At 39.9% G+C, this 20,586-nt stretch overlaps 1 protein-coding gene across 5 annotated transcripts in view; it reads left to right on the top strand.

The window, feature by feature from the left end:
* The window catches only part of LOC116354507 (protein FAM49A), a 135,832-nt gene extending 115,480 nt beyond the window's left edge, over positions 1-20,352 (top strand). For all 5 annotated transcript variants that reach the window (XM_031795024.1, XM_031795028.1, XM_031795025.1 and 2 more), the window contains 4 exons: positions 531-610; positions 18,482-18,608; positions 18,751-18,821; positions 18,992-20,352. In XM_031795024.1, coding sequence (XP_031650884.1) covers positions 531-610; positions 18,482-18,608; positions 18,751-18,821; positions 18,992-19,055 — 342 coding nt within the window. In that variant the 3' untranslated portion in view covers positions 19,056-20,352. The remainder of the gene's footprint in view (positions 1-530; positions 611-18,481; positions 18,609-18,750; positions 18,822-18,991) is intronic.
* The last annotated feature ends 234 nt before the right edge of the window (positions 20,353-20,586 follow it).

Here is a 20,586-nt window from a genome sequence, read left to right as displayed (position 1 = left end):
ACCCTATACTTACCTCACCACACCCCAAGTCACCCTATACTAGCCTCACAACACCCCAAGTCACCCTATACTAGCCTCACCACACCCCAAGTCACCCTATACTAGCCTCACCACACCCCAAGTCCCCCTATACTAGCCTCACCACACCCCAAGTCACCCTATACTAGCCTCACCACACCCCAAGTCACCCTATACTTGCCTCACCACACCCCAAGTCACCCTATACTAGCCTCACCACACCCCAAGTCACCCTATACTTGCCTCACCACACCCCAAGTCACCCTATACTTGCCTAACCACACCCCAAGTCACCCTATACTTGCCTCACCACACCCCAAGCCTGGTATTTACTCTCCGTCTCCCCCCAGGGGCCAGCGTAGGTATTTATTCTCCGTCTCCCCCCAGGGGCCAGCGTGGGTATTTACTCTCCGTCTCCCCCCAGGGGCCAGAGTAGGTATTTACTCTCCATTTCCCTCCAGGGGCCATTGCTGGTATTTACTCTCTGTCTCCCTCTCCTGTCTGTGTTATAGAATAAGACCTTACCCATTGAAGACACCACAGACTGTCTGAGCACCATGGCCTGTGTGTGTCGCGTCATGCTGGAGACCCCGTGAGTAGCTCTCTTTTTCTCATCCTTTCTTTCTCTAGTCCTGTCTTTCTCTAGTCCTTTCTTTCTCTAGTCCTTTCTTTCTCTAGTCTCTTTCTCTAGTCTTTTCTTTCTCTAGTCCTTTCTTTCTCTAGTCCTTTCTTTCTCTAGTCCTTTCTTTCTCTAGTCCTTTCTGTCTCTAGTCCTTTCTGTCTCTAGTCCTTTCTGTCTCTAGTCCTTTCTGTCTCTAGTCCTTTCTGTCTCTAGTCCTTTCTGTCTCTAGTCCTTTCTGTCTCTAGTCCTTTCTGTCTCTAGTCCTTTCTGTCTCTAGTCCTTTCTTTCTCTATTCCTTTCTTTCTCTAGTCCTTTATTTCACTAGTCTCTTTCTCTAGTCCTTTCTTTCTCTAGTCCTTTCTTTCTCTAGTCCTTTCTTTCTCTAGTCCTTTCTGTCTCTAGTCCTTTCTGTCTCTAGTCCTTTCTGTCTCTAGTCCTTTCTGTCTCTAGTCCTTTCTGTCTCTAGTCCTTTCTGTCTCTAGTCCTTTCTGTCTCTAGTCCTTTCTGTCTCTAGTCCTTTCTTTCTCTAGTCCTTTCTTCTCTAGTCCTCTCTTTCTCTAGTCCTTTATTTCTCTAGTCCTCTCTTTCTCTAGTCTCTTTCTCTAGTAGAGAAAGATCTCTAGTATTCTCTTTCTCTAGTCCTTTATTTCTCTAGTCCTTTATTTCTCTAGTCCTTTCTTTCTCAATTCTCTTTCTCTAGTCTCTTTCTCTAGTAGAGAAAGATCTCTAGTCTTCTCTTTCTCTAGTCCTTTATTTCTCTAGTCCTTTATTTCTCTAGTCCTCCCTTTCTCTAGTCCTTTATTTCTCTAGTCCTTTATTTCTCTAGTCCTCTCTTTCTCTAGTCCTCTCTTTCTCTAGTCCTCTCTTTCTCTAGTCCTCTCTTTCTCTAGTCCTCTCTTTCTCTAGTCCTCTCTTTCTCTAGTCCTCTCTTTCTCTAGTCCTCTCTTTCTCTAGTCCTCTCTTTCTCTAGTCCTCTCTTTTCTTTCTCTAGTCCTTTCTTTCTCTAGTCCTTTATTTCTCTAGTCCTTTATTTCTCTAGTCCTCTCTTCTCTAGTCTCTCTTTCTCTAGTCCTCTCTTTCTCTAGTCCTCTCTTTCTCTAGTCCATTATTTCTCTAGTCCTTTATTTCTCTAGTCCTCTCTTTCTCTAGTAGAGAAAGATCTCTAGTCTTCTCTTTCTCTAGTCCTCTCTTTCTCTAGTCCTTTATTTCTCTAGTCCTTTATTTCTGTAGTCCATTATTTCTCTAGTCCTTTCTTTCTCAATTCTCTTTCCTCTAGTCTCTTTCTCTAGTAGAGAAAGATCTCTAGTCTTCTCTTTCTCTAGTCCTTTATTTCTCTAGTCCTTTATTTCTCTAGTCCTTTATTTCTCTAGTCCTTTATTTCTCTAGTCCTTTATTTCTCTAGTCCTCTCTTTCTCTAGTCCTCTCTTTCTCTAGTCCTTTATTTCTCTAGTCCTCTCTTTCTCTAGTCCTCTTTCTCTAGTCCTCTCTTTCTCTAGTCTTCTCTTTCTCTAGTCCTCTCTTTCTCTAGTCCTCTCTTTCTCTAGTCCTCTCTTTCTCTAGTCCTTTATTTCTCTAGTCCTTTATTTCTCTAGTCCTTTATTTCTCTAGTCCTCTCTTTCTCTAGTCCTCTCTTTCTCTAGTCCTCTCTTTCTCTAGTCCTCTCTTTCTCTAGTCCTCTCTTTCTCTAGTCCTCTCTTTCTCTAGTCCTCTCTTTCGCTAGTTCCTCTCTTTCTCTAGTCCATTATTTCTCTAGTCCATTATTTCTCTAGTCCATTATTTCTCTAGTCCTTTCTTTCTCTAGTCCTTTATTTTCTCTAGTCCTCTCTTTCTCTAGTCTCTTTCTCTAGTAGAGAAAGATCTCTAGTCTCTTTCTCTAGTAGAGAAAGATCTCTAGTCTTCTCTTTCTCTAGTCCATTATTTCTCTAGTCCTTTCTTTCTCAATTCTCTTTATCTAGTCCTTTCTTTCTCTAGTTGCTTTCTCTAGTAGAGAAAGATCTCTAGTCTTCTCTTTCTCTAGTCCTTTCTTTCTCTAGTCCTTTCTGTCTCTAGTCCTCCCTTTCTCTAGTCCTCTCTTTCTCTAGTCCTTTCTTTCTCTAGTCCTTTATTTCTCTAGTCCTCTCTTTCTCTAGTCCTTTATTTCTCTAGTCCTCTCTTTCTATAGTCCTCTCTTTCTCTAGTCCTCTCTTTCTCTAGTCCATTATTTCTCTAGTCCATTATTTCTCTAGTCCATTATTTCTCTAGTCCTTTATTTCTCTAGTCCTCTCTTTCTCTAGTCTCTTTCTCTAGTAGAGAAAGATCTCTAGTCTTCTCTTTCTCTAGTCCTTTATTTCTCTAGTCCTTTATTTCTCTAGTCCTTTCTTTCTCAATTCTCTTTCTCTAGTCTCTTTCTCTAGTAGAGAAAGATCTCTAGTCTTCTCTTTCTCTAGTCCTTTATTTCTCTAGTCCTTTATTTCTCTAGTCCTCCCTTTCTCTAGTCCTTTATTTCTCTAGTCCTCTCTTTCTCTAGTCCTCTCTTTCTCTAGTCCTCTCTTTCTCTAGTCCTCTCTTTCTCTAGTCCTCTCTTTCTCTAGTCCTCTCTTTCTCTAGTCCTCTCTTTCTCTAGTCCTCTCTTTCTCTAGTCCTCTCTTTCTCTAGTCCTTTATTTCTCTAGTCCTTTATTTCTCTAGTCCTTTATTTCTCTAGTCCTCTCTTTCTCTAGTCTCTCTTTCTCTAGTCCTCTCTTTCTCTAGTCCATTATTTCTCTAGTCCTTTATTTCTCTAGTCCTTTATTTCTCTAGTCCTCTCTTTCTCTAGTAGAGAAAGATCTCTAGTTTTCTCTTTCTCTAGTCCTCTCTTTCTCTAGTCCTTTATTTCTCTAGTCCTTTATTTCTGTAGTCCATTATTTCTCTAGTCCTTTCTTTCTCAATTCTCTTTCTCTAGTCTCTTTCTCTAGTAGAGAAAGATCTCTAGTCTTCTCTTTCTCTAGTCCTTTATTTCTCTAGTCCTTTATTTCTCTAGTCCTCCCTTTCTCTAGTCCTTTATTTCTCTAGTCCTCTCTTTCTCTAGTCCTCTCTTTCTCTAGTCCTCTCTTTCTCTAGTCCTCTCTTTCTCTAGTCCTCTCTTTCTCTAGTCCTCTCTTTCTCTAGTCCTCTCTTTCTCTAGTCCTCTCTTTCTCTAGTCCTTTATTTCTCTAGTCCTTTATTTCTCTAGTCCTCTCTTTCTCTAGTCCTCTCTTTCTCTAGTCCTCTCTTTCTCTAGTCCTCTCTTTCTCTAGTCCTCTCTTTCTCTAGTCCTCTCTTTCTCTAGTCCTTTATTTCTCTAGTCCTCTCTTTCTCTAGTCCTCTCTTTCTCTAGTCCTTTCTGTCTCTAGTCCTCTCTTTCTCTAGTCCTCTCTTTCTCTAGTCCTTTCTTTCTCTAGTCCTCTCTTTCTCTAGTCCTTTATTTCTCTAGTCCTCTCTTTCTATAGTCCTCTCTTTCTCTAGTCCTCTCTTTCTCTAGTCCTCTCTTTCTCTAGTCCATTATTTCTCTAGTCCATTATTTCTCTAGTCCTTTATTTCTCTAGTCCTCTCTTTCTCTAGTCTCTTTCTCTAGTAGAGAAAGATCTCTAGTCTTCTCTTTCTCTAGTCCTTTATTTCTCTAGTCCTTTATTTCTCTAGTCCTCCCTTTCTCTAGTCCTTTATTTCTCTAGTCCTTTATTTCTCTAGTCCTCTCTTTCTCTAGTCCTCTCTTTCTCTAGTCCTCTCTTTCTCTAGTCCTCTCTTTCTCTAGTCCTCTCTTTCTCTAGTCCTCTCTTTCTCTAGTCCTCTCTTTCTCTAGTCCTCTCTTTCTCTAGGCCTTTCTTTCTCTAGTCCTTTATTTCTCTAGTCCTTTATTTCTCTAGTCCTTTATTTCTCTAGTCCTCTCTTTCTCTAGTCTCTCTTTCTCTAGTCCTCTCTTTCTCTAGTCCATTATTTCTCTAGTCCTTTATTTCTCTAGTCCTTTATTTCTCTAGTCCTCTCTTTCTCTAGTAGAGAAAGATCTCTAGTTTTCTCTTTCTCTAGTCCTCTCTTTCTCTAGTCCTTTATTTCTCTAGTCCTTTATTTCTGTAGTCCATTATTTCTCTAGTCCTTTCTTTCTCAATTCTCTTTCTCTAGTCTCTTTCTCTAGTAGAGAAAGATCTCTAGTCTTCTCTTTCTCTAGTCCTTTATTTCTCTAGTCCTTTATTTCTCTAGTCCTCCCTTTCTCTAGTCCTTTATTTCTCTAGTCCTCTCTTTCTCTAGTCCTCTCTTTCTCTAGTCCTCTCTTTCTCTAGTCCTCTCTTTCTCTAGTCCTCTCTTTCTCTAGTCCTCTCTTTCTCTAGTCCTCTCTTTCTCTAGTCCTCTCTTTCTCTAGTCCTTTATTTCTCTAGTCCTTTATTTCTCTAGTCCTCTCTTTCTCTAGTCCTCTCTTTCTCTAGTCCTCTCTTTCTCTAGTCCTCTCTTTCTCTAGTCCTCTCTTCTCTATCCTCTCTTTCTCTAGTCCTTTATTTCTCCAGTCCTCTCTTTCTCTAGTCCTCTCTTTCTCTAGTCCTTTCTGTCTCTAGTCCTCTCTTTCTCTAGTCCTCTCTTTCTCTAGTCCTTTCTTTCTCTAGTCCTCTCTTTCTCTAGTCCTTTATTTCTCTAGTCCTCTCTTTCTATAGTCCTCTCTTTCTCTAGTCCTCTCTTTGTCTAGTCCTTTATTTCTCTAGTCCATTATTTCTCTAGTCCATTATTTCTCTAGTCCTTTATTTCTCTAGTCCTCTCTTTCTCTAGTCTCTTTCTCTAGTAGAGAAAGATCTCTAGTCTTCTCTTTCTCTAGTCCTTCTTTCTCAATTCTCTTTCTCTAGTCTCTTTCTCTAGTAGAGAAAGATCTCTAGTCTTCTCTTTCTCTAGTCCTTTATTTCTCTAGTCCTTTATTTCTCTAGTCCTCCCTTTCTCTAGTCCTCCCTTTCTCTAGTCCTTTATTTCTCTAGTCCTTTATTCTCTAGTCCTCTTTCTCTAGTCCTCTCTTTCTCTAGTCCTCTCTTTCTCTAGTCCTCTCTTTCTCTAGTCCTCTCTTTCTCTAGTCCTTTATTTCTCTAGTCCTTTATTTCTCTAGTCCTCTCTTTCTCTAGTCTCTCTTTCTCTAGTCCTCTCTTTCTCTAGTCCATTATTTCTCTAGTCCTTTATTTCTCTAGTCCTTTATTTCTCTAGTCCTCTCTTTCTCTAGTAGAGAAAGATCTCTAGTTTTCTCTTTCTCTAGTCCTCTCTTTCTCTAGTCCTTTATTTCTCTAGTCCTTTATTTCTGTAGTCCATTATTTCTCTAGTCCTTTCTTTCTCAATTCTCTTTCTCTAGTCTCTTTCTCTAGTAGAGAAAGATCTCTAGTCTTCTCTTTCTCTAGTCCTTTATTTCTCTAGTCCTCCCTTTCTCTAGTCCTTTATTTCTCTAGTCCTTTATTTCTCTAGTCCTCTCTTTCTCTAGTCCTTTCTGTCTCTAGTCCTTTCTGTCTCTAGTCCTTTCTGTCTCTAGTCCTTTCTTTCTCTAGTCCTTTATTTCACTAGTCTCTTTCTCTAGTCCTTTCTTTCTCTAGTCCTTTCTTTCTCTAGTCCTTTCTTTCTCTAGTCCTTTCTGTCTCTAGTCCTTTCTGTCTCTAGTCCTTTCTGTCTCTAGTCCTTTCTGTCTCTAGTCCTTTCTGTCTCTAGTCCTTTCTGTCTCTAGTCCTTTCTGTCTCTAGTCCTTTCTTTCTCTAGTCCTTTCTTTCTCTAGTCCTCTCTTCTCTAGTCCTTTATTTCTCTAGTCCTCTCTTTCTCTAGTCTCTTTCTCTAGTAGAGAAAGATCTCTAGTCTTCTCTTTCTCTAGTCCTTTATTTCTCTAGTCCTTTATTTCTCTAGTCCTTTCTTTCTCAATTCTCTTTCTCTAGTCTCTTTCTCTAGTAGAGAAAGATCTCTAGTCTTCTCTTTCTCTAGTCCTTTATTTCTCTAGTCCTTTATTTCTCTAGTCCTCCCTTTCTCTAGTCCTTTATTTCTCTAGTCCTCTCTTTCTCTAGTCCTCTCTTTCTCTAGTCCTCTCTTTCTCTAGTCCTCTCTTTCTCTAGTCCTCTCTTCTCTAGTCCTCTCTTTCTCTAGTCCTCTCTTTCTCTAGTCCTCTCTTTCTCTAGTCCTCTCTTCTCTAGTCCTCTCTTTCTCTAGTCCTCTCTTTCTCTAGTCCTTTCTTTCTCTAGTCCTTTATTTCTCTAGTCCTTTATTTCTCTAGTCCTCTCTTTCTCTAGTCTCTCTTTCTCTAGTCCTCTCTTTCTCTAGTCCTCTCTTTCTCTAGTCCATTATTTCTCTAGTCCTTTATTTCTCTAGTCCTCTCTTTCTCTAGTAGAGAAAGATCTCTAGTCTTCTCTTTCTCTAGTCCTCTCTTTCTCTAGTCCTTTATTTCTCTAGTCCTTTATTTCTGTAGTCCATTATTTCTCTAGTCCTTTCTTTCTCAATTCTCTTTCTCTAGTCTCTTTCTCTAGTAGAGAAAGATCTCTAGTCTTCTCTTTCTCTAGTCCTTTATTTCTCTAGTCCTTTATTTCTCTAGTCCTCCCTTTCTCTAGTCCTTTATTTCTCTAGTCCTTTATTTCTCTAGTCCTCTCTTTCTCTAGTCCTCTCTTTCTCTAGTCCTTTATTTCTCTAGTCCTTCTTTCTCTAGTCCTCTTTCTCTAGTCCTCTCTTTCTCTAGTCTTCTCTTTCTCTAGTCCTCTCTTTCTCTAGTCCTCTCTTTCTCTAGTCCTTTATTTCTCTAGTCCTTTATTTCTCTAGTCCTTTATTTCTCTAGTCCTCTCTTTCTCTAGTCCTCTCTTTCTCTAGTCCTCTCTTTCTCTAGTCCTCTCTTTCTCTAGTCCTCTCTTTCTCTAGTCCTCTCTTTCTCTAGTCCTCTCTTTCGCTAGTCCTCTCTTTCTCTAGTCCATTATTTCTCTAGTCCATTATTTCTCTAGTCCATTATTTCTCTAGTCCTTTCTTTCTCTAGTCCTTTATTTCTCTAGTCCTCTCTTTCTCTAGTCTCTTTCTCTAGTAGAGAAAGATCTCTAGTCTCTTTCTCTAGTAGAGAAAGATCTCTAGTCTTCTCTTTCTCTAGTCCATTATTTCTCTAGTCCTTTCTTTCTCAATTCTCTTTATCTAGTCCTTTCTTTCTCTAGTCCTCCCTTTCTCTAGTCCTTTATTTCTCTAGTCCTCTCTTTCTCTAGTCCTCTCTTTCTCTAGTCCTCTCTTTCTCTAGTCCTCTCTTTCTCTAGTCCTCTCTTTCTCTAGTCCTCTCTTTCTCTAGTCCTCTCTTTCTCTAGTCCTCTCTTTCTCTAGTCCTCTCTTTCTCTAGTCCTCTCTTTCTCTAGTCCTCTCTTTCTCTAGTCCTTTATTTCTCTAGTCCTTTATTTCTCTAGTCCTCTCTTTCTCTAGTCTCTCTTTCTCTAGTCCTCTCTTTCTCTAGTCCTCTCTTTCTCTAGTCCATTATTTCTCTAGTCCTTTATTTCTCTAGTCCTCTCTTTCTCTAGTAGAGAAAGATCTCTAGTCTTCTCTTTCTCTAGTCCTCTCTTTCTCTAGTCCTTTATTTCTCTAGTCCTTTATTTCTGTAGTCCATTATTTCTCTAGTCCTTTCTTTCTCAATTCTCTTTCTCTAGTCTCTTTCTCTAGTAGAGAAAGATCTCTAGTCTTCTCTTTCTCTAGTCCTTTATTTCTCTAGTCCTTTATTTCTCTAGTCCTCCCTTTCTCTAGTCCTTTATTTCTCTAGTCCTTTATTTCTCTAGTCCTCTCTTTCTCTAGTCCTCTCTTTCTCTAGTCCTTTATTTCTCTAGTCCTTCTTTCTCTAGTCCTCTTTCTCTAGTCCTCTCTTTCTCTAGTCTTCTCTTTCTCTAGTCCTCTCTTTCTCTAGTCCTCTCTTTCTCTAGTCCTTTATTCTCTAGTCCTTTATTTCTCTAGTCCTCTCTTTCTCTAGTCCTCTCTTTCTCTAGTCCTCTCTTTTCTCTAGTCCTCTTTCTCTAGTCCTTCTCTAGTCCTCTCTTTCTCTAGGTCCTTCTCTTCTCTAGTCCTCTCTTTCTCTAGTCCTCTCTTTCGCTAGTCCTCTCTTTCTCTAGTCCATTATTTCTCTAGTCCATTATTTCTCTAGTCCATTATTTCTCTAGTCCTTTCTTTCTCTAGTCCTTTATTTCTCTAGTCCTCTCTTTCTCTAGTCTCTTTCTCTAGTAGAGAAGATCTCTAGTCTCTTTCTCTAGTAGAGAAAGATCTCTAGTCTTCTCTTTCTCTAGTCCATTATTTCTCTAGTCCTTTCTTTCTCAATTCTCTTTATCTAGTCCTTTCTTTCTCTAGTTGCTTTCTCTAGTAGAGAAAGATCTCTAGTCTCTCTTTCTCTAGTCCTTTCTTTCTCTAGTCCTTTCTGTCTCTAGTCCTCCCTTTCTCTAGTCCTCTCTTTCTCTAGTCCTTTCTTTCTCTAGTCCTTTATTTCTCTAGTCCTCTCTTTCTCTAGTCCTTTATTTCTCTAGTCCTCTCTTTCTATAGTCCTCTCTTTCTCTAGTCCTCTCTTTCTCTAGTCCTTTATTTCTCTAGTCCTCTCTTTCTCTAGTCCTCTCTTTCTCTAGTCCTCTCTTTCTCTAGTCCTCTCTTTCTCTAGTCCTTTCTTTCTCTAGTCCTTTATTTCTCTAGTCCTTTATTTCTCTAGTCCTTTATTTCTCTAGTCCTTTATTTCTCTAGTCCTCTCTTTCTCTAGTCTCTCTTTCTCTAGTCCTCTCTTTCTCTAGTCCATTATTTCTCTAGTCCTTTATTTCTCTAGTCCTTTATTTCTCTAGTCCTCTCTTTCTCTAGTAGAGAAAGATCTCTAGTTCTCTTTCTCTAGTCCTCTCTTTCTCTAGTCCTTTATTTCTCTAGTCCTTTATTTCTCTAGTCCTCTCTTTCTCTAGTCCTCTCTTTCTCTAGTCCTCTCTTTCTCTAGTCCTCTCTTTCTCTAGTCCTCTCTTTCTCTAGTCCTCTCTTTCTCTAGTCCTTTATTTCTCTAGTCCTCTCTTTCTCTAGTCCTCTCTTTCTCTAGTCCTTTCTGTCTCTAGTCCTCTCTTTCTCTAGTCCTCTCTTTCTCTAGTCCTTTCTTTCTCTAGTCCTCTCTTTCTCTAGTCCTTTATTTCTCTAGTCCTCTCTTTCTATAGTCCTCTCTTTCTCTAGTCCTCTCTTTCTCTAGTCCTTTATTTCTCTAGTCCATTATTTCTCTAGTCCATTATTTCTCTAGTCCTTTATTTCTCTAGTCCTCTCTTTCTCTAGTCTCTTTCTCTAGTAGAGAAAGATCTCTAGTCTTCTCTTTCTCTAGTCCTTTATTTCTCTAGTCCTTTATTTCTCTAGTCCTCCCTTTCTCTAGTCCTTTATTTCTCTAGTCCTTTATTTCTCTAGTCCTCTCTTTCTCTAGTCCTCTCTTTCTCTAGTCCTCTCTTTCTCTAGTCCTCTCTTTCTCTAGTCCTCTCTTTCTCTAGTCCTCTCTTTCTCTAGTCCTCTCTTTCTCTAGTCCTCTCTTTCTCTAGTCCTTTCTTTCTCTAGTCCTTTATTTCTCTAGTCCTTTATTTCTCTAGTCCTTTATTTCTCTAGTCCTCTCTTTCTCTAGTCTCTCTTTCTCTAGTCCTCTCTTTCTCTAGTCCATTATTTCTCTAGTCCTTTATTTCTCTAGTAGAGAAAGATCTCTAGTTTCTCTTCTCTAGTCCTCTCTTTCTCTAGTCCTTTATTTCTCTAGTCCTTTATTTCTGTAGTCCATTATTTCTCTAGTCCTTTCTTTCTCAATTCTCTTTCTCTAGTCTCTTTCTCTAGTAGAGAAAGATCTCTAGTCTTCTCTTTCTCTAGTCCTTTATTTCTCTAGTCCTTTATTTCTCTAGTCCTCCCTTTCTCTAGTCCTTTATTTCTCTAGTCCTCTCTTTCTCTAGTCCTCTCTTTCTCTAGTCCTCTCTTTCTCTAGTCCTCTCTTTCTCTAGTCCTCTCTTTCTCTAGTCCTCTCTTTCTCTAGTCCTTTATTTCTCTAGTCCTCTCTTCTCTATCTCTCTAGTCCTCTCTTTCTCTAGTCCTCTCTTTCTCTAGTCCTCTCTTTCTCTAGTCCTCTCTTTCTCTAGTCCTCTCTTCTCTAGTCCTCTCTTTCTCTAGTCCTCTCTTTCTCTAGTCCTTTATTTCTCCAGTCCTCTCTTTCTCTAGTCCTCTCTTTCTCTAGTCCTTTCTGTCTCTAGTCCTCTCTTTCTCTAGTCCTCTCTTTCTCTAGTCCTTTCTTTCTCTAGTCCTCTCTTTCTCTAGTCCTTTATTTCTCTAGTCCTCTCTTTCTATAGTCCTCTCTTTCTCTAGTCCTCTCTTTCTCTAGTCCTTTATTTCTCTAGTCCATTATTTCTCTAGTCCATTATTTCTCTAGTCCTTTATTTCTCTAGTCCTCTCTTTCTCTAGTCTCTTTCTCTAGTAGAGAAAGATCTCTAGTCTTCTCTTTCTCTAGTCCTTTCTTTCTCAATTCTCTTTCTCTAGTCTCTTTCTCTAGTAGAGAAAGATCTCTAGTCTTCTCTTTCTCTAGTCCTTTATTTCTCTAGTCCTTTATTTCTCTAGTCCTCCCTTTCTCTAGTCCTCCCTTTCTCTAGTCCTTTATTTCTCTAGTCCTTTATTTCTCTAGTCCTCTCTTTCTCTAGTCCTCTCTTTCTCTAGTCCTCTCTTTCTCTAGTCCTCTCTTTCTCTAGTCCTCTCTTTCTCTAGTCCTTTATTTCTCTAGTCCTTTATTTCTCTAGTCCTTTATTTCTCTAGTCCTCTCTTTCTCTAGTCTCTCTTTCTCTAGTCCTCTCTTTCTCTAGTCCATTATTTCTCTAGTCCTTTATTTCTCTAGTCCTTTATTTCTCTAGTCCTCTCTTTCTCTAGTAGAGAAAGATCTCTAGTTTTCTCTTTCTCTAGTCCTCTCTTTCTCTAGTCCTTTATTTCTCTAGTCCTTTATTTCTGTAGTCCATTATTTCTCTAGTCCTTTCTTTCTCAATTCTCTTTCTCTAGTCTCTTTCTCTAGTAGAGAAAGATCTCTAGTCTTCTCTTTCTCTAGTCCTTTATTTCTCTAGTCCTCCCTTTCTCTAGTCCTTTATTTCTCTAGTCCTTTATTTCTCTAGTCCTCTCTTTCTCTAGTCCTCTCTTTCTCTAGTCCTCTCTTTCTCTAGTCCTCTCTTTCTCTAGTCCTCTCTTTCTCTAGTCCTCTCTTTCTCTAGTCCTCTCTTTCTCTAGTCCTCTCTTTCTCTAGTCCTTTATTTCTCTAGTCCTCTCTTTCTCTAGTCCTTTCTGTCTCTAGTCCTCTCTTTCTCTAGTCCTCTCTTTCTCTAGTCCTTTCTTTCTCTAGTCCTCTCTTTCTCTAGTCCTTTATTCTCTAGTCCTCTCTTTCTATAGTCCTCTCTTTCTCTAGTCCTCTCTTTCTCTAGTCCTTTATTTCTCTAGTCCATTATTTCTCTAGTCCATTATTTCTCTAGTCCTTTATTTCTCTAGTCCTCTCTTTCTCTAGTCTCTTTCTCTAGTAGAGAAAGATCTCTAGTCTTCTCTTTCTCTAGTCCTTTATTTCTCTAGTCCTTTATTTCTCTAGTCCTCCCTTTCTCTAGTCCTTTATTTCTCTAGTCCTTTATTTCTCTAGTCCTCTCTTTCTCTAGTCCTCTCTTTCTCTAGTCCTCTCTTTCTCTAGTCCTCTCTTTCTCTAGTCCTCTCTTTCTCTAGTCCTCTCTTTCTCTAGTCCTCTCTTTCTCTAGTCCTCTCTTTCTCTAGTCCTCTCTTTCTCTAGTCCTTTCTTTCTCTAGTCCTTTATTTCTCTAGTCCTTTATTTCTCTAGTCCTTTATTTCTCTAGTCCTTTATTTCTCTAGTCCTCTCTTTCTCTAGTCCTCTCTTTCTCTAGTCCATTATTTCTCTAGTCCTTTATTTCTCTAGTCCTTTATTTCTCTAGTCCTCTCTTTCTCTAGTAGAGAAAGATCTCTAGTTTTCTCTTTCTCTAGTCCTCTCTTTCTCTAGTCCTTTATTTCTCTAGTCCTTTATTTCTGTAGTCCATTATTTCTCTAGTCCTTTCTTTCTCAATTCTCTTTCTCTAGTCTCTTTCTCTAGTAGAGAAAGATCTCTAGTCTTCTCTTTCTCTAGTCCTTTATTTCTCTAGTCCTTTATTTCTCTAGTCCTCCCTTTCTCTAGTCCTTTATTTCTCTAGTCCTCTCTTTCTCTAGTCCTCTCTTTCTCTAGTCCTCTCTTTCTCTAGTCCTCTCTTTCTCTAGTCCTCTCTTTCTCTAGTCCTCTCTTTCTCTAGTCCTCTCTTTCTCTAGTCCTCTCTTTCTCTAGTCCTCTCTTTCTCTAGTCCTCTCTTTCTCTTGTCCTTTATTTCTCTAGTCCTTTATTTCTCTAGTCCTCTCTTTCTCTAGTCCTCTCTTTCTCTAGTCCTCTCTTTCTCTAGTCCTCTCTTTCTCTAGTCCTCTCTTTCTCTAGTCCTTTATTTCTCTAGTCCTCTCTTTCTCTAGTCCTCTCTTTCTCTAGTCCTTTCTGTCTCTAGTCCTCTCTTTCTCTAGTCCTTTCTTTCTCTAGTCCTTTCTTTCTTTCTCTAGTCCTCTCTTTCTCTAGTCCTTTATTTCTATAGTCCTCTCTTTCTCTAGTCCTCTCTTTCTCTAGTCCTTTATTTCTCTAGTCCATTATTTCTCTAGTCCATTATTCTCTAGTCCTTTATTTCTCTAGTCCTCTCTTTCTCTAGTCTCTTTCTCTAGTAGAGAAAGATCTCTAGTCTTCTCTTTCTCTAGTCCTTTATTTCTCTAGTCCTTTCTTTCTCAATTCTCTTTCTCTAGTCTCTTTCTCTAGTAGAGAAAGATCTCTAGTCTTCTCTTTCTCTAGTCCTTTATTTCTCTAGTCCTTTATTTCTCTAGTCCTCCCTTTCTCTAGTCCTCCCTTTCTCTAGTCCTTTATTTCTCTAGTCCTTTATTTCTCTAGTCCTCTCTTTCTCTAGTCCTCTCTTTCTCTAGTCCTCTCTTTCTCTAGTCCTCTCTTTCTCTAGTCCTCTCTTTCTCTAGTCCTTTATTTCTCTAGTCCTTTATTTCTCTAGTCCTTTATTTCTCTAGTCCTCTCTTTCTCTAGTCTCTCTTTCTCTAGTCCTCTCTTTCTCTAGTCCATTATTTCTCTAGTCCTCTCTTTCTCTAGTAGAGAAAGATCTCTAGTTTTCTCTTTCTCTAGTCCTCTCTTTCTCTAGTCCTTTATTTCTCTAGTCCTTTATTTCTGTAGTCCATTATTTCTCTAGTCCTTTCTTTCTCAATTCTCTTTCTCTAGTCTCTTTCTCTAGTAGAGAAAGATCTCTAGTCTTCTCTTTCTCTAGTCCTTTATTTCTCTAGTCCTCCCTTTCTCTAGTCCTTTATTTCTCTAGTCCTTTATTTCTCTAGTCCTCTCTTTCTCTAGTCCTCTCTTTCTCTAGTCCTCTCTTTCTCTAGTCCTCTCTTTCTCTAGTCCTCTCTTTCTCTAGTCCTCTCTTTCTCTAGTCCTTTATTTCTCTAGTCCTTTATTTCTCTAGTCCTCTCTTTCTCTAGTCCTCTCTTTCTCTAGTCCTCTCTTTCTCTAGTCCTCTCTTTCTCTAGTCCTCTCTTTCTCTAGTCCTCTCTTTCTCTAGTCCTTTATTTCTCTAGTCCTCTCTTTCTCTAGTCCTCTCTTTCTCTAGTCCTTTATTTCTCTAGTCCTCTCTTTCTCTAGTCCTTTATTTCTCTAGTCCTTTATTTCTCTAGTCCTTTATTTCTCTAGTCCTCCCTTTCTCTAGTCCTTTTTCAATCCCTCTCTACATTCTCTCATTCTTTTACTCCACCTCTCTATTTCTTACCGTCTCTCTTGCTGTGTGATTAGCTCCACTCTTTCCATCCTCTTTCCTTCTCTCTTGTTATGTTACGTCATGTCATCTTATGACCTTCAGGCCAAGTGAAAGCTGAATCGTTTTTCCCATATTTTCATAGTCTTTCTTTTACCTCTTATCTTTATCCCTCTCTTCCTCTCTCCATATCCCCCATCTCCCTCTCAATTCAATTTCAATTTAAAACCTGTTGAAGATCTTGGTTCCCAATTGGGGATCAGCCCTCCCACCGTCAGCTGGAATGTGGCGCATGGAACGCAAAAAATATTCTTAAAAATATTTAACCTCCACACATTAACAAGTCCAATAGCTCAAATGAAAGATAAACAACTTGTTTATCTAGCCAGCAAGTCAGATTTCTAAAATGTTTTACGGCGAAAACATAGCACATATTTATGTCAAACCACCACCGAAGACACAGCTAATTTCCATAGCCAAATTGAACAAAATATGCAATCACCAAACGCAGGATTAAAAGAAAAATAATTTCACTAACCTTTTGAAATAAACATAAATATGGGTTGAATTTACAATGGTGTTTGTTCTTCACAACAAATCTTGCTGCTGTGATGCAACACTGTGGTATTTCACCCAGTAGATATGAGAGTTTATCAAAATTGGGTTTGTTTTCACATTTATTTTTGTACTTTCTGGTTAGGGCCAAGTAGCATTCTAGTTGGCTCTGTTTTTTTGTTAATTATTTCCAATGTGTCAAGTAATTATCTTTTTGTTTTCTCATGATTTGGTTGGGTCTAATTGTGTTGCTGTCCTGGGGCTCTGTTTGTGAACAGAGCCCCAGGACCAGCATGCTTAGGGGACTCTTCTCCAGGTTCATCTCTCTGTAGGTGATGGCTTTGTTATGGACGGTTTGGGAATTGCTTCTTTTTAGGTGGTTGTAAAATTTAACAGCTTTTATGAAATTTGATAATTCGCGGGTATCTGCCTAATTCTGCTCTGCACACATTATTTGGTGTTTTTGCAGAATTCTGCATGCAGAGTCTTAATTTGGTATTTGTCCCATTTTGTGAATTCTTGGTTGGTGAGCGGACACCAGACCTCACAACCATAAAGGGCAATGGGTTCTATAACTGATTCAAGTATTTTTTGTCAGAACCAAATTAGTATGCCACATTTTTTGATGGCATAGAATGCCCTTCTTCAGATTCTAGTAGGGTGAGGCCGGTGCTGCAGACTGTTCTAGTGCCCTCACCTTATTCGTAGATACAGTTCAAATCAGAGGTTTATTTACACCTTAGCCAAATACATTTAAAATCAGTTTATTACAATTCCTGACATTTAATCCTAGTAACAATTCCCGGTCTTAGGTCAGATAGGATCACCACATTATTTTAAGAATGTGAAATGTCAGAATAATAGTAGAGAGAATGATTTATTTCAGCTTTTATTTCTTTCATCACATTCCCAGTGGGTCAGAAGTTTACATTCACTCAATTAGTATTTGGTAGCATTGCCTTTATATTGCTTAACTTGAGTCAAACATTTCGGGTAGCCTTCCACAAGCTTCCCACAATAAGTTAAGTGAATATTGGCCCATTCCTCCTGACAGAGCTTGTGCAACTGAGTCAGGTTTTTGGCCTCCTTGCTCGCATACGCTTTTTTCAGATCTGCCCACAAATTTTCTATAGGATTGAGGTCAGGGCTTTGGGATGGCCACTCCAATACCTTGACTTTGTTGTCCTTAAGCCATTTTCCACAAAGTATGCTTGGGGTTATTGTCCATTTGGAAGACCCATTTGCGACCAAGCTTTAACTTCCTGACTGATGTCTTGAGATGTTGCTTCAATATATCCACATAATTTTCCTACCTCATGATGCCATCTATTTTGTGAAGTGCACCAGTCCCTCCTGCAGCAAAGCACCCCCACAACATGATGCTGCCACCCCCATGCTTCAATGTTGGGATGGTGTTCTTAGGCTTGCAAGCCTCACCCTTTTTCCTCCAAACATAACGATGGTCATTATGGCCAAACAATTCTATTTTTGTTTCATCAGACCAGAGGACATTTCTCCAAAAAGTACGTTCTTTGTCCCCATGTGCAGTTGCAAACCATAGTCTGGCTTTTTTATGGCGGTTTTGGAGCAGTGGCTTCTTCCTTGCTGAGCGGCCTTTCAGGTTATGCCGATATAGGACTCGCTTTACTGTGGATATAGATACTTTTGAACCTGTTTCCTCCAGCATCTTCACAATGTCCTTTGCTGTTGTTCTGGGATTGATTTGCACTTTTCGCACCAAAGTACGTTCATCTCTAGGAGACAGAACGCATCTCCTTTCTGAGCGGTATGACGGCTGCGTGGTTCCCATGGTGTTTAAACTTGAGTACTATTGTTTGTACAGATGAACGTGGTACCTTCAGACATTTGGAAATTGCTCCCAAGGACGAGCCTCGTTCTGAACAACCTTACCTCTTCATTTCTCAAAGGGAAAACCTCAACCAATTTCTAAAGACTGTTGACATCCAGTGGAAGCGATAGGAACTGCAGGAAAGTCGTTTAGAAATCTGGATTAAAAGAGAGTGACCTCAGCAACAACAAAACACTGAACGGTTTGTCCTCGGGGTTTCGCCTGCCAAATAAGTTCTGTTATACTCACAGACACGATTCAAACAGTTTTAGAAACTTCCGAGTGTTTTCTATCCAAATCTACTAATAATATGCATATCTTATCTTAGCTTCTGGGTCTGAGTAGCAGGCCGTTTACTTTTGACACTCTTCTCATCCAGACGTGAAAATACTGCCCCCTATCCCAAAATACTGGTCCCAAAGAAGTTAAAGGCACAGTCAACTTAGTGTATGTAAACTTCTGACCCACTGGAATTGTGATACAGTGAATTATACGTTTTTAAAAATCTGTCAGTAAACAATTGTTGGAAAAATTACTTGTGTCATGAACAAAGTAGATGTTCTAACCGACTTGCCAAAACTATGGTTTGTTAACAAGAAAGTGGTTGAAAAACCAGTTTTAATGACTCCAAACTAAGTTTATGTAAACTTCCGACTTGAACTGTCTATATGTTGAAGAGGGCGGGGCTTTAGCCACGAAGAGGGCGGGGCTTTAGCCACAGCCATGTGGAAAGAAATGTCTGTTTTTTGCCAATTTTAACCGCACACGGTTTGTGTACATGGATTCTATTATGTCGTATGTTTTTCCCCCTACACCATTTTTTCATCAATTGTATAGCAGACCCTCGAGCCAAATTGGGTAAAAAAATAAAATTGAAATCAACAAAGCTTGAGAAGACCGTCTTTGGTTTGGTTTGTTTGTCAATTAGGGTGTGCAGGGTGAAAACGTGGTCTGTAATTTGGTAAAAAGCCAATTTGACATTTGCTCAGTACATTGTTTTCATTGAGTCTGCTGTTAATGATAATGCAGAGGAATTTCCCAAGGTTGCTGTTGACACATTATTGGCATGATAACTCATTATCATAAAAGTCATTATCCAAAAGAACATCAGCGTCTTAAAGCTGATTAAAGCAATAACAATCCCGCTCTCTTTCTCTCTCCGTTTCTCTACCCCCTTACTCTTTCACCCTCCCTCTGCCTCTCTCTCCCCCCTTACTCTCTCTCCCTCTTTCTACCCCCTTACTCTCACCCTCCCTCTGCCTCTCTCTCACCCTCCCTCTGCACCTTTCTCCCTCTTTCTACCTCCTTACTCTCTCACCATCCCCCTTACTCTCTCACCCTCTTTCTACCCCCTTACTCTCTCCCCCTCCCCCTGCCTCTCTCTCCCTCTTTCTACCCCCTTACTCTCTCACCCTCCCCCTGCCTCTCTCTCACCCTCCCTCTGCCTCTCTCTCCCTCTTTCTACCCCTTACTCTCTCACCCTCCCCCTTCCTCTCTCTACCCCCTTACTCTCTCACCCTCCCTCTGCCTCTCTCTACACCTCTCTGCCTCTCTCACCCTCCCTCTCTTTCCCTCTCTCTCCACCCCTTTCCCCCTTCCTCTCTCTCTCTTCCCCCTCTCCCTTTCTCCCTCCCCCCCCACCTACCTCTCTCCGATCCCTTCCCCCTCCGTCCCTCTCCTCTCTCCATAGTGAGTACCGTTGTAGGTTCACCAACACAGACACCATGTTGTTCTGTATGAGGGTGATGGTGGGAGTGATCATTCTCTACGACCATGTCCACCCTGTAGGAGCCTTTGCCAAGACCTCCAAAATAGACGTAAGACACACAAACATCCAGGTTTCTACTCTTATACTACTTAAAATGCTGATTCTATCTGACCACACATGCCTTGATGTCCTCAAGTAGGGTGATGACCTTAGTCTAAAGCGGTGTGTATCTTTGGTTTGTGTGCGTACAGATGAAGGGCTGCATCAAGGTGCTGAAAGAACAGCCTTCCAACAGCGTGGAGGGACTACTGAATGCACTGAGGTGAGGAGAGAGGGAGGGAGGGAGGGAGAGAGAGAGAGGCAGAGAGAGAGAGGCAGAGAGAGAGAGGGGCAGAGAGAGAGTAGACAGAGAGACAGACAGAGGTAGAGCGTGTAGCTTGTATGTACATATACTCATCTCATGTGTCTTTCTCTCCTCCTCTTCCTCTCCAGGTATACGACCCGACATCTAAACGACGACAGCACCTCCAAACAAATCAGGGCTCTTCTCCAATGAGAGTGAGAGGAGCAGAGAGAGGGAAGGAAGATAAGATAGTGAACACGGAGGGAGATGAAGAAGAACGAAGGGAGAACAAACTGTGGTGTGCTGAATCCTGTTTGTTTGCAAGAATGAAAAGCAAAATGATCCGGTCTGATAAGAAGCGCTGATGAAAAGAACAAGTCTATGTGTTGCTCATCATTCTGTCTCCCATTTTGTAAAAAAGAAAATGAAGGAAGAGAAACTATAGAGATATATATTAAAGAGAAAAATTGCGAAACAAAAAACATAAACAAGTGTTACAAGATGGAAATAAGACTAAAGAAGAAGAACAACAAGGAAAAAGCTATATTAATAAGACTAAGAAGAAGAACAAGGAAAAAGCTATATTAATAAGACTAAAGAAGAAGAACAAGGAAAAAGCTATATTAATAAGACTAAAGAAGAACAACAACAAGGAAAAAGCTATATTAATAAGACTAAAGAAGAAGAAGAACAAGGAAAAAGCTATATTAATAAGACTAAAGAAGAAGAACAACAAGGAAAAAGCTATATTAATAAGACTAAAGAAGAAGAACAACCAGGAAAAAGCTTTATTAGAAAATCTACAGTCAAGTAAACAAAACTCAAACAAAAAAAAAACTGAAAATAAACACAAAAAGATTCATATTCCGTACAACAACGTTAGTCTGAAAAGTATTTTTGCACTGGTGTAGAATATAAACAACGCTGTCTGTTCGTCTCTAAGTAGCCTCTGTAAAGATTTCCACCAGGCTCCATTACAAACATTAAAGAATAAGACTGGGAATGACAAAACGGCCTGATTCCAAACCAATAGCTTGTCCCTTTCCAAAAGTCCTGACTCCTCCAATCTAAAAGGACTTGGAGTTATATGCAGTACAAATCCAAAACAAGCTGTCAGGTAGCCAACAAGGTACTAGGGATCGGGATGAGGTATTGGTTTGGGACTGGGCACCTGTGTAGATTAGGCTCAGTCTCTGCATTGAGGGTCCATCCCAATCGTCTAAAGGGGCTTCCTCCACTCCTCACCCTCTCCTCATTTCCTCTCCTTCATCTGCACTGAACTGAAAACACAGGTGTTAAGTTAAGGTAATGTGATGGATACAAACCAGAAATGAGCTCTCACTTTGCTCAGCTCTTTCACATCATTGCAGATGAAGGAAAGTCAGAAAGGAGACATGGAGGGAAATCTATTTTTCGCGTATTGAGATGCACCCAGACACTCCATGTTGATTTCCTCATCATACAACCACTCCTATTGATCCTAACCCCGCCCCCTCCCATCCACTTGCATCGTAACCATGGGAGCTGTGGGTGTTCTTGGCACTAGTTACACCGTAAATAGGGTTGGTGATTCAGACCTCTTTATGGTGCCAAAACCTTTTTATTATCCACATTACAGTTCATACAACTTTTCATACAACAAGTGCCAAAGCTACTGCATCATCAGAAGGTGAGGATTGAGTTAAGGAGATAGTGACTACAACAAGCCTTGTAACACTGCTTGATATCTCTCTTTAAATGGGTT

The sequence above is a fragment of the Oncorhynchus kisutch genome, linkage group LG17 (assembly GCF_002021735.2).
Source record: "Oncorhynchus kisutch isolate 150728-3 linkage group LG17, Okis_V2, whole genome shotgun sequence".
Lineage (NCBI taxonomy): Eukaryota > Metazoa > Chordata > Actinopteri > Salmoniformes > Salmonidae > Oncorhynchus > Oncorhynchus kisutch.
The sequence above is the reverse complement of the archived record's forward strand: the minus strand, read 5'-3'. Positions and strand labels throughout refer to the sequence as shown.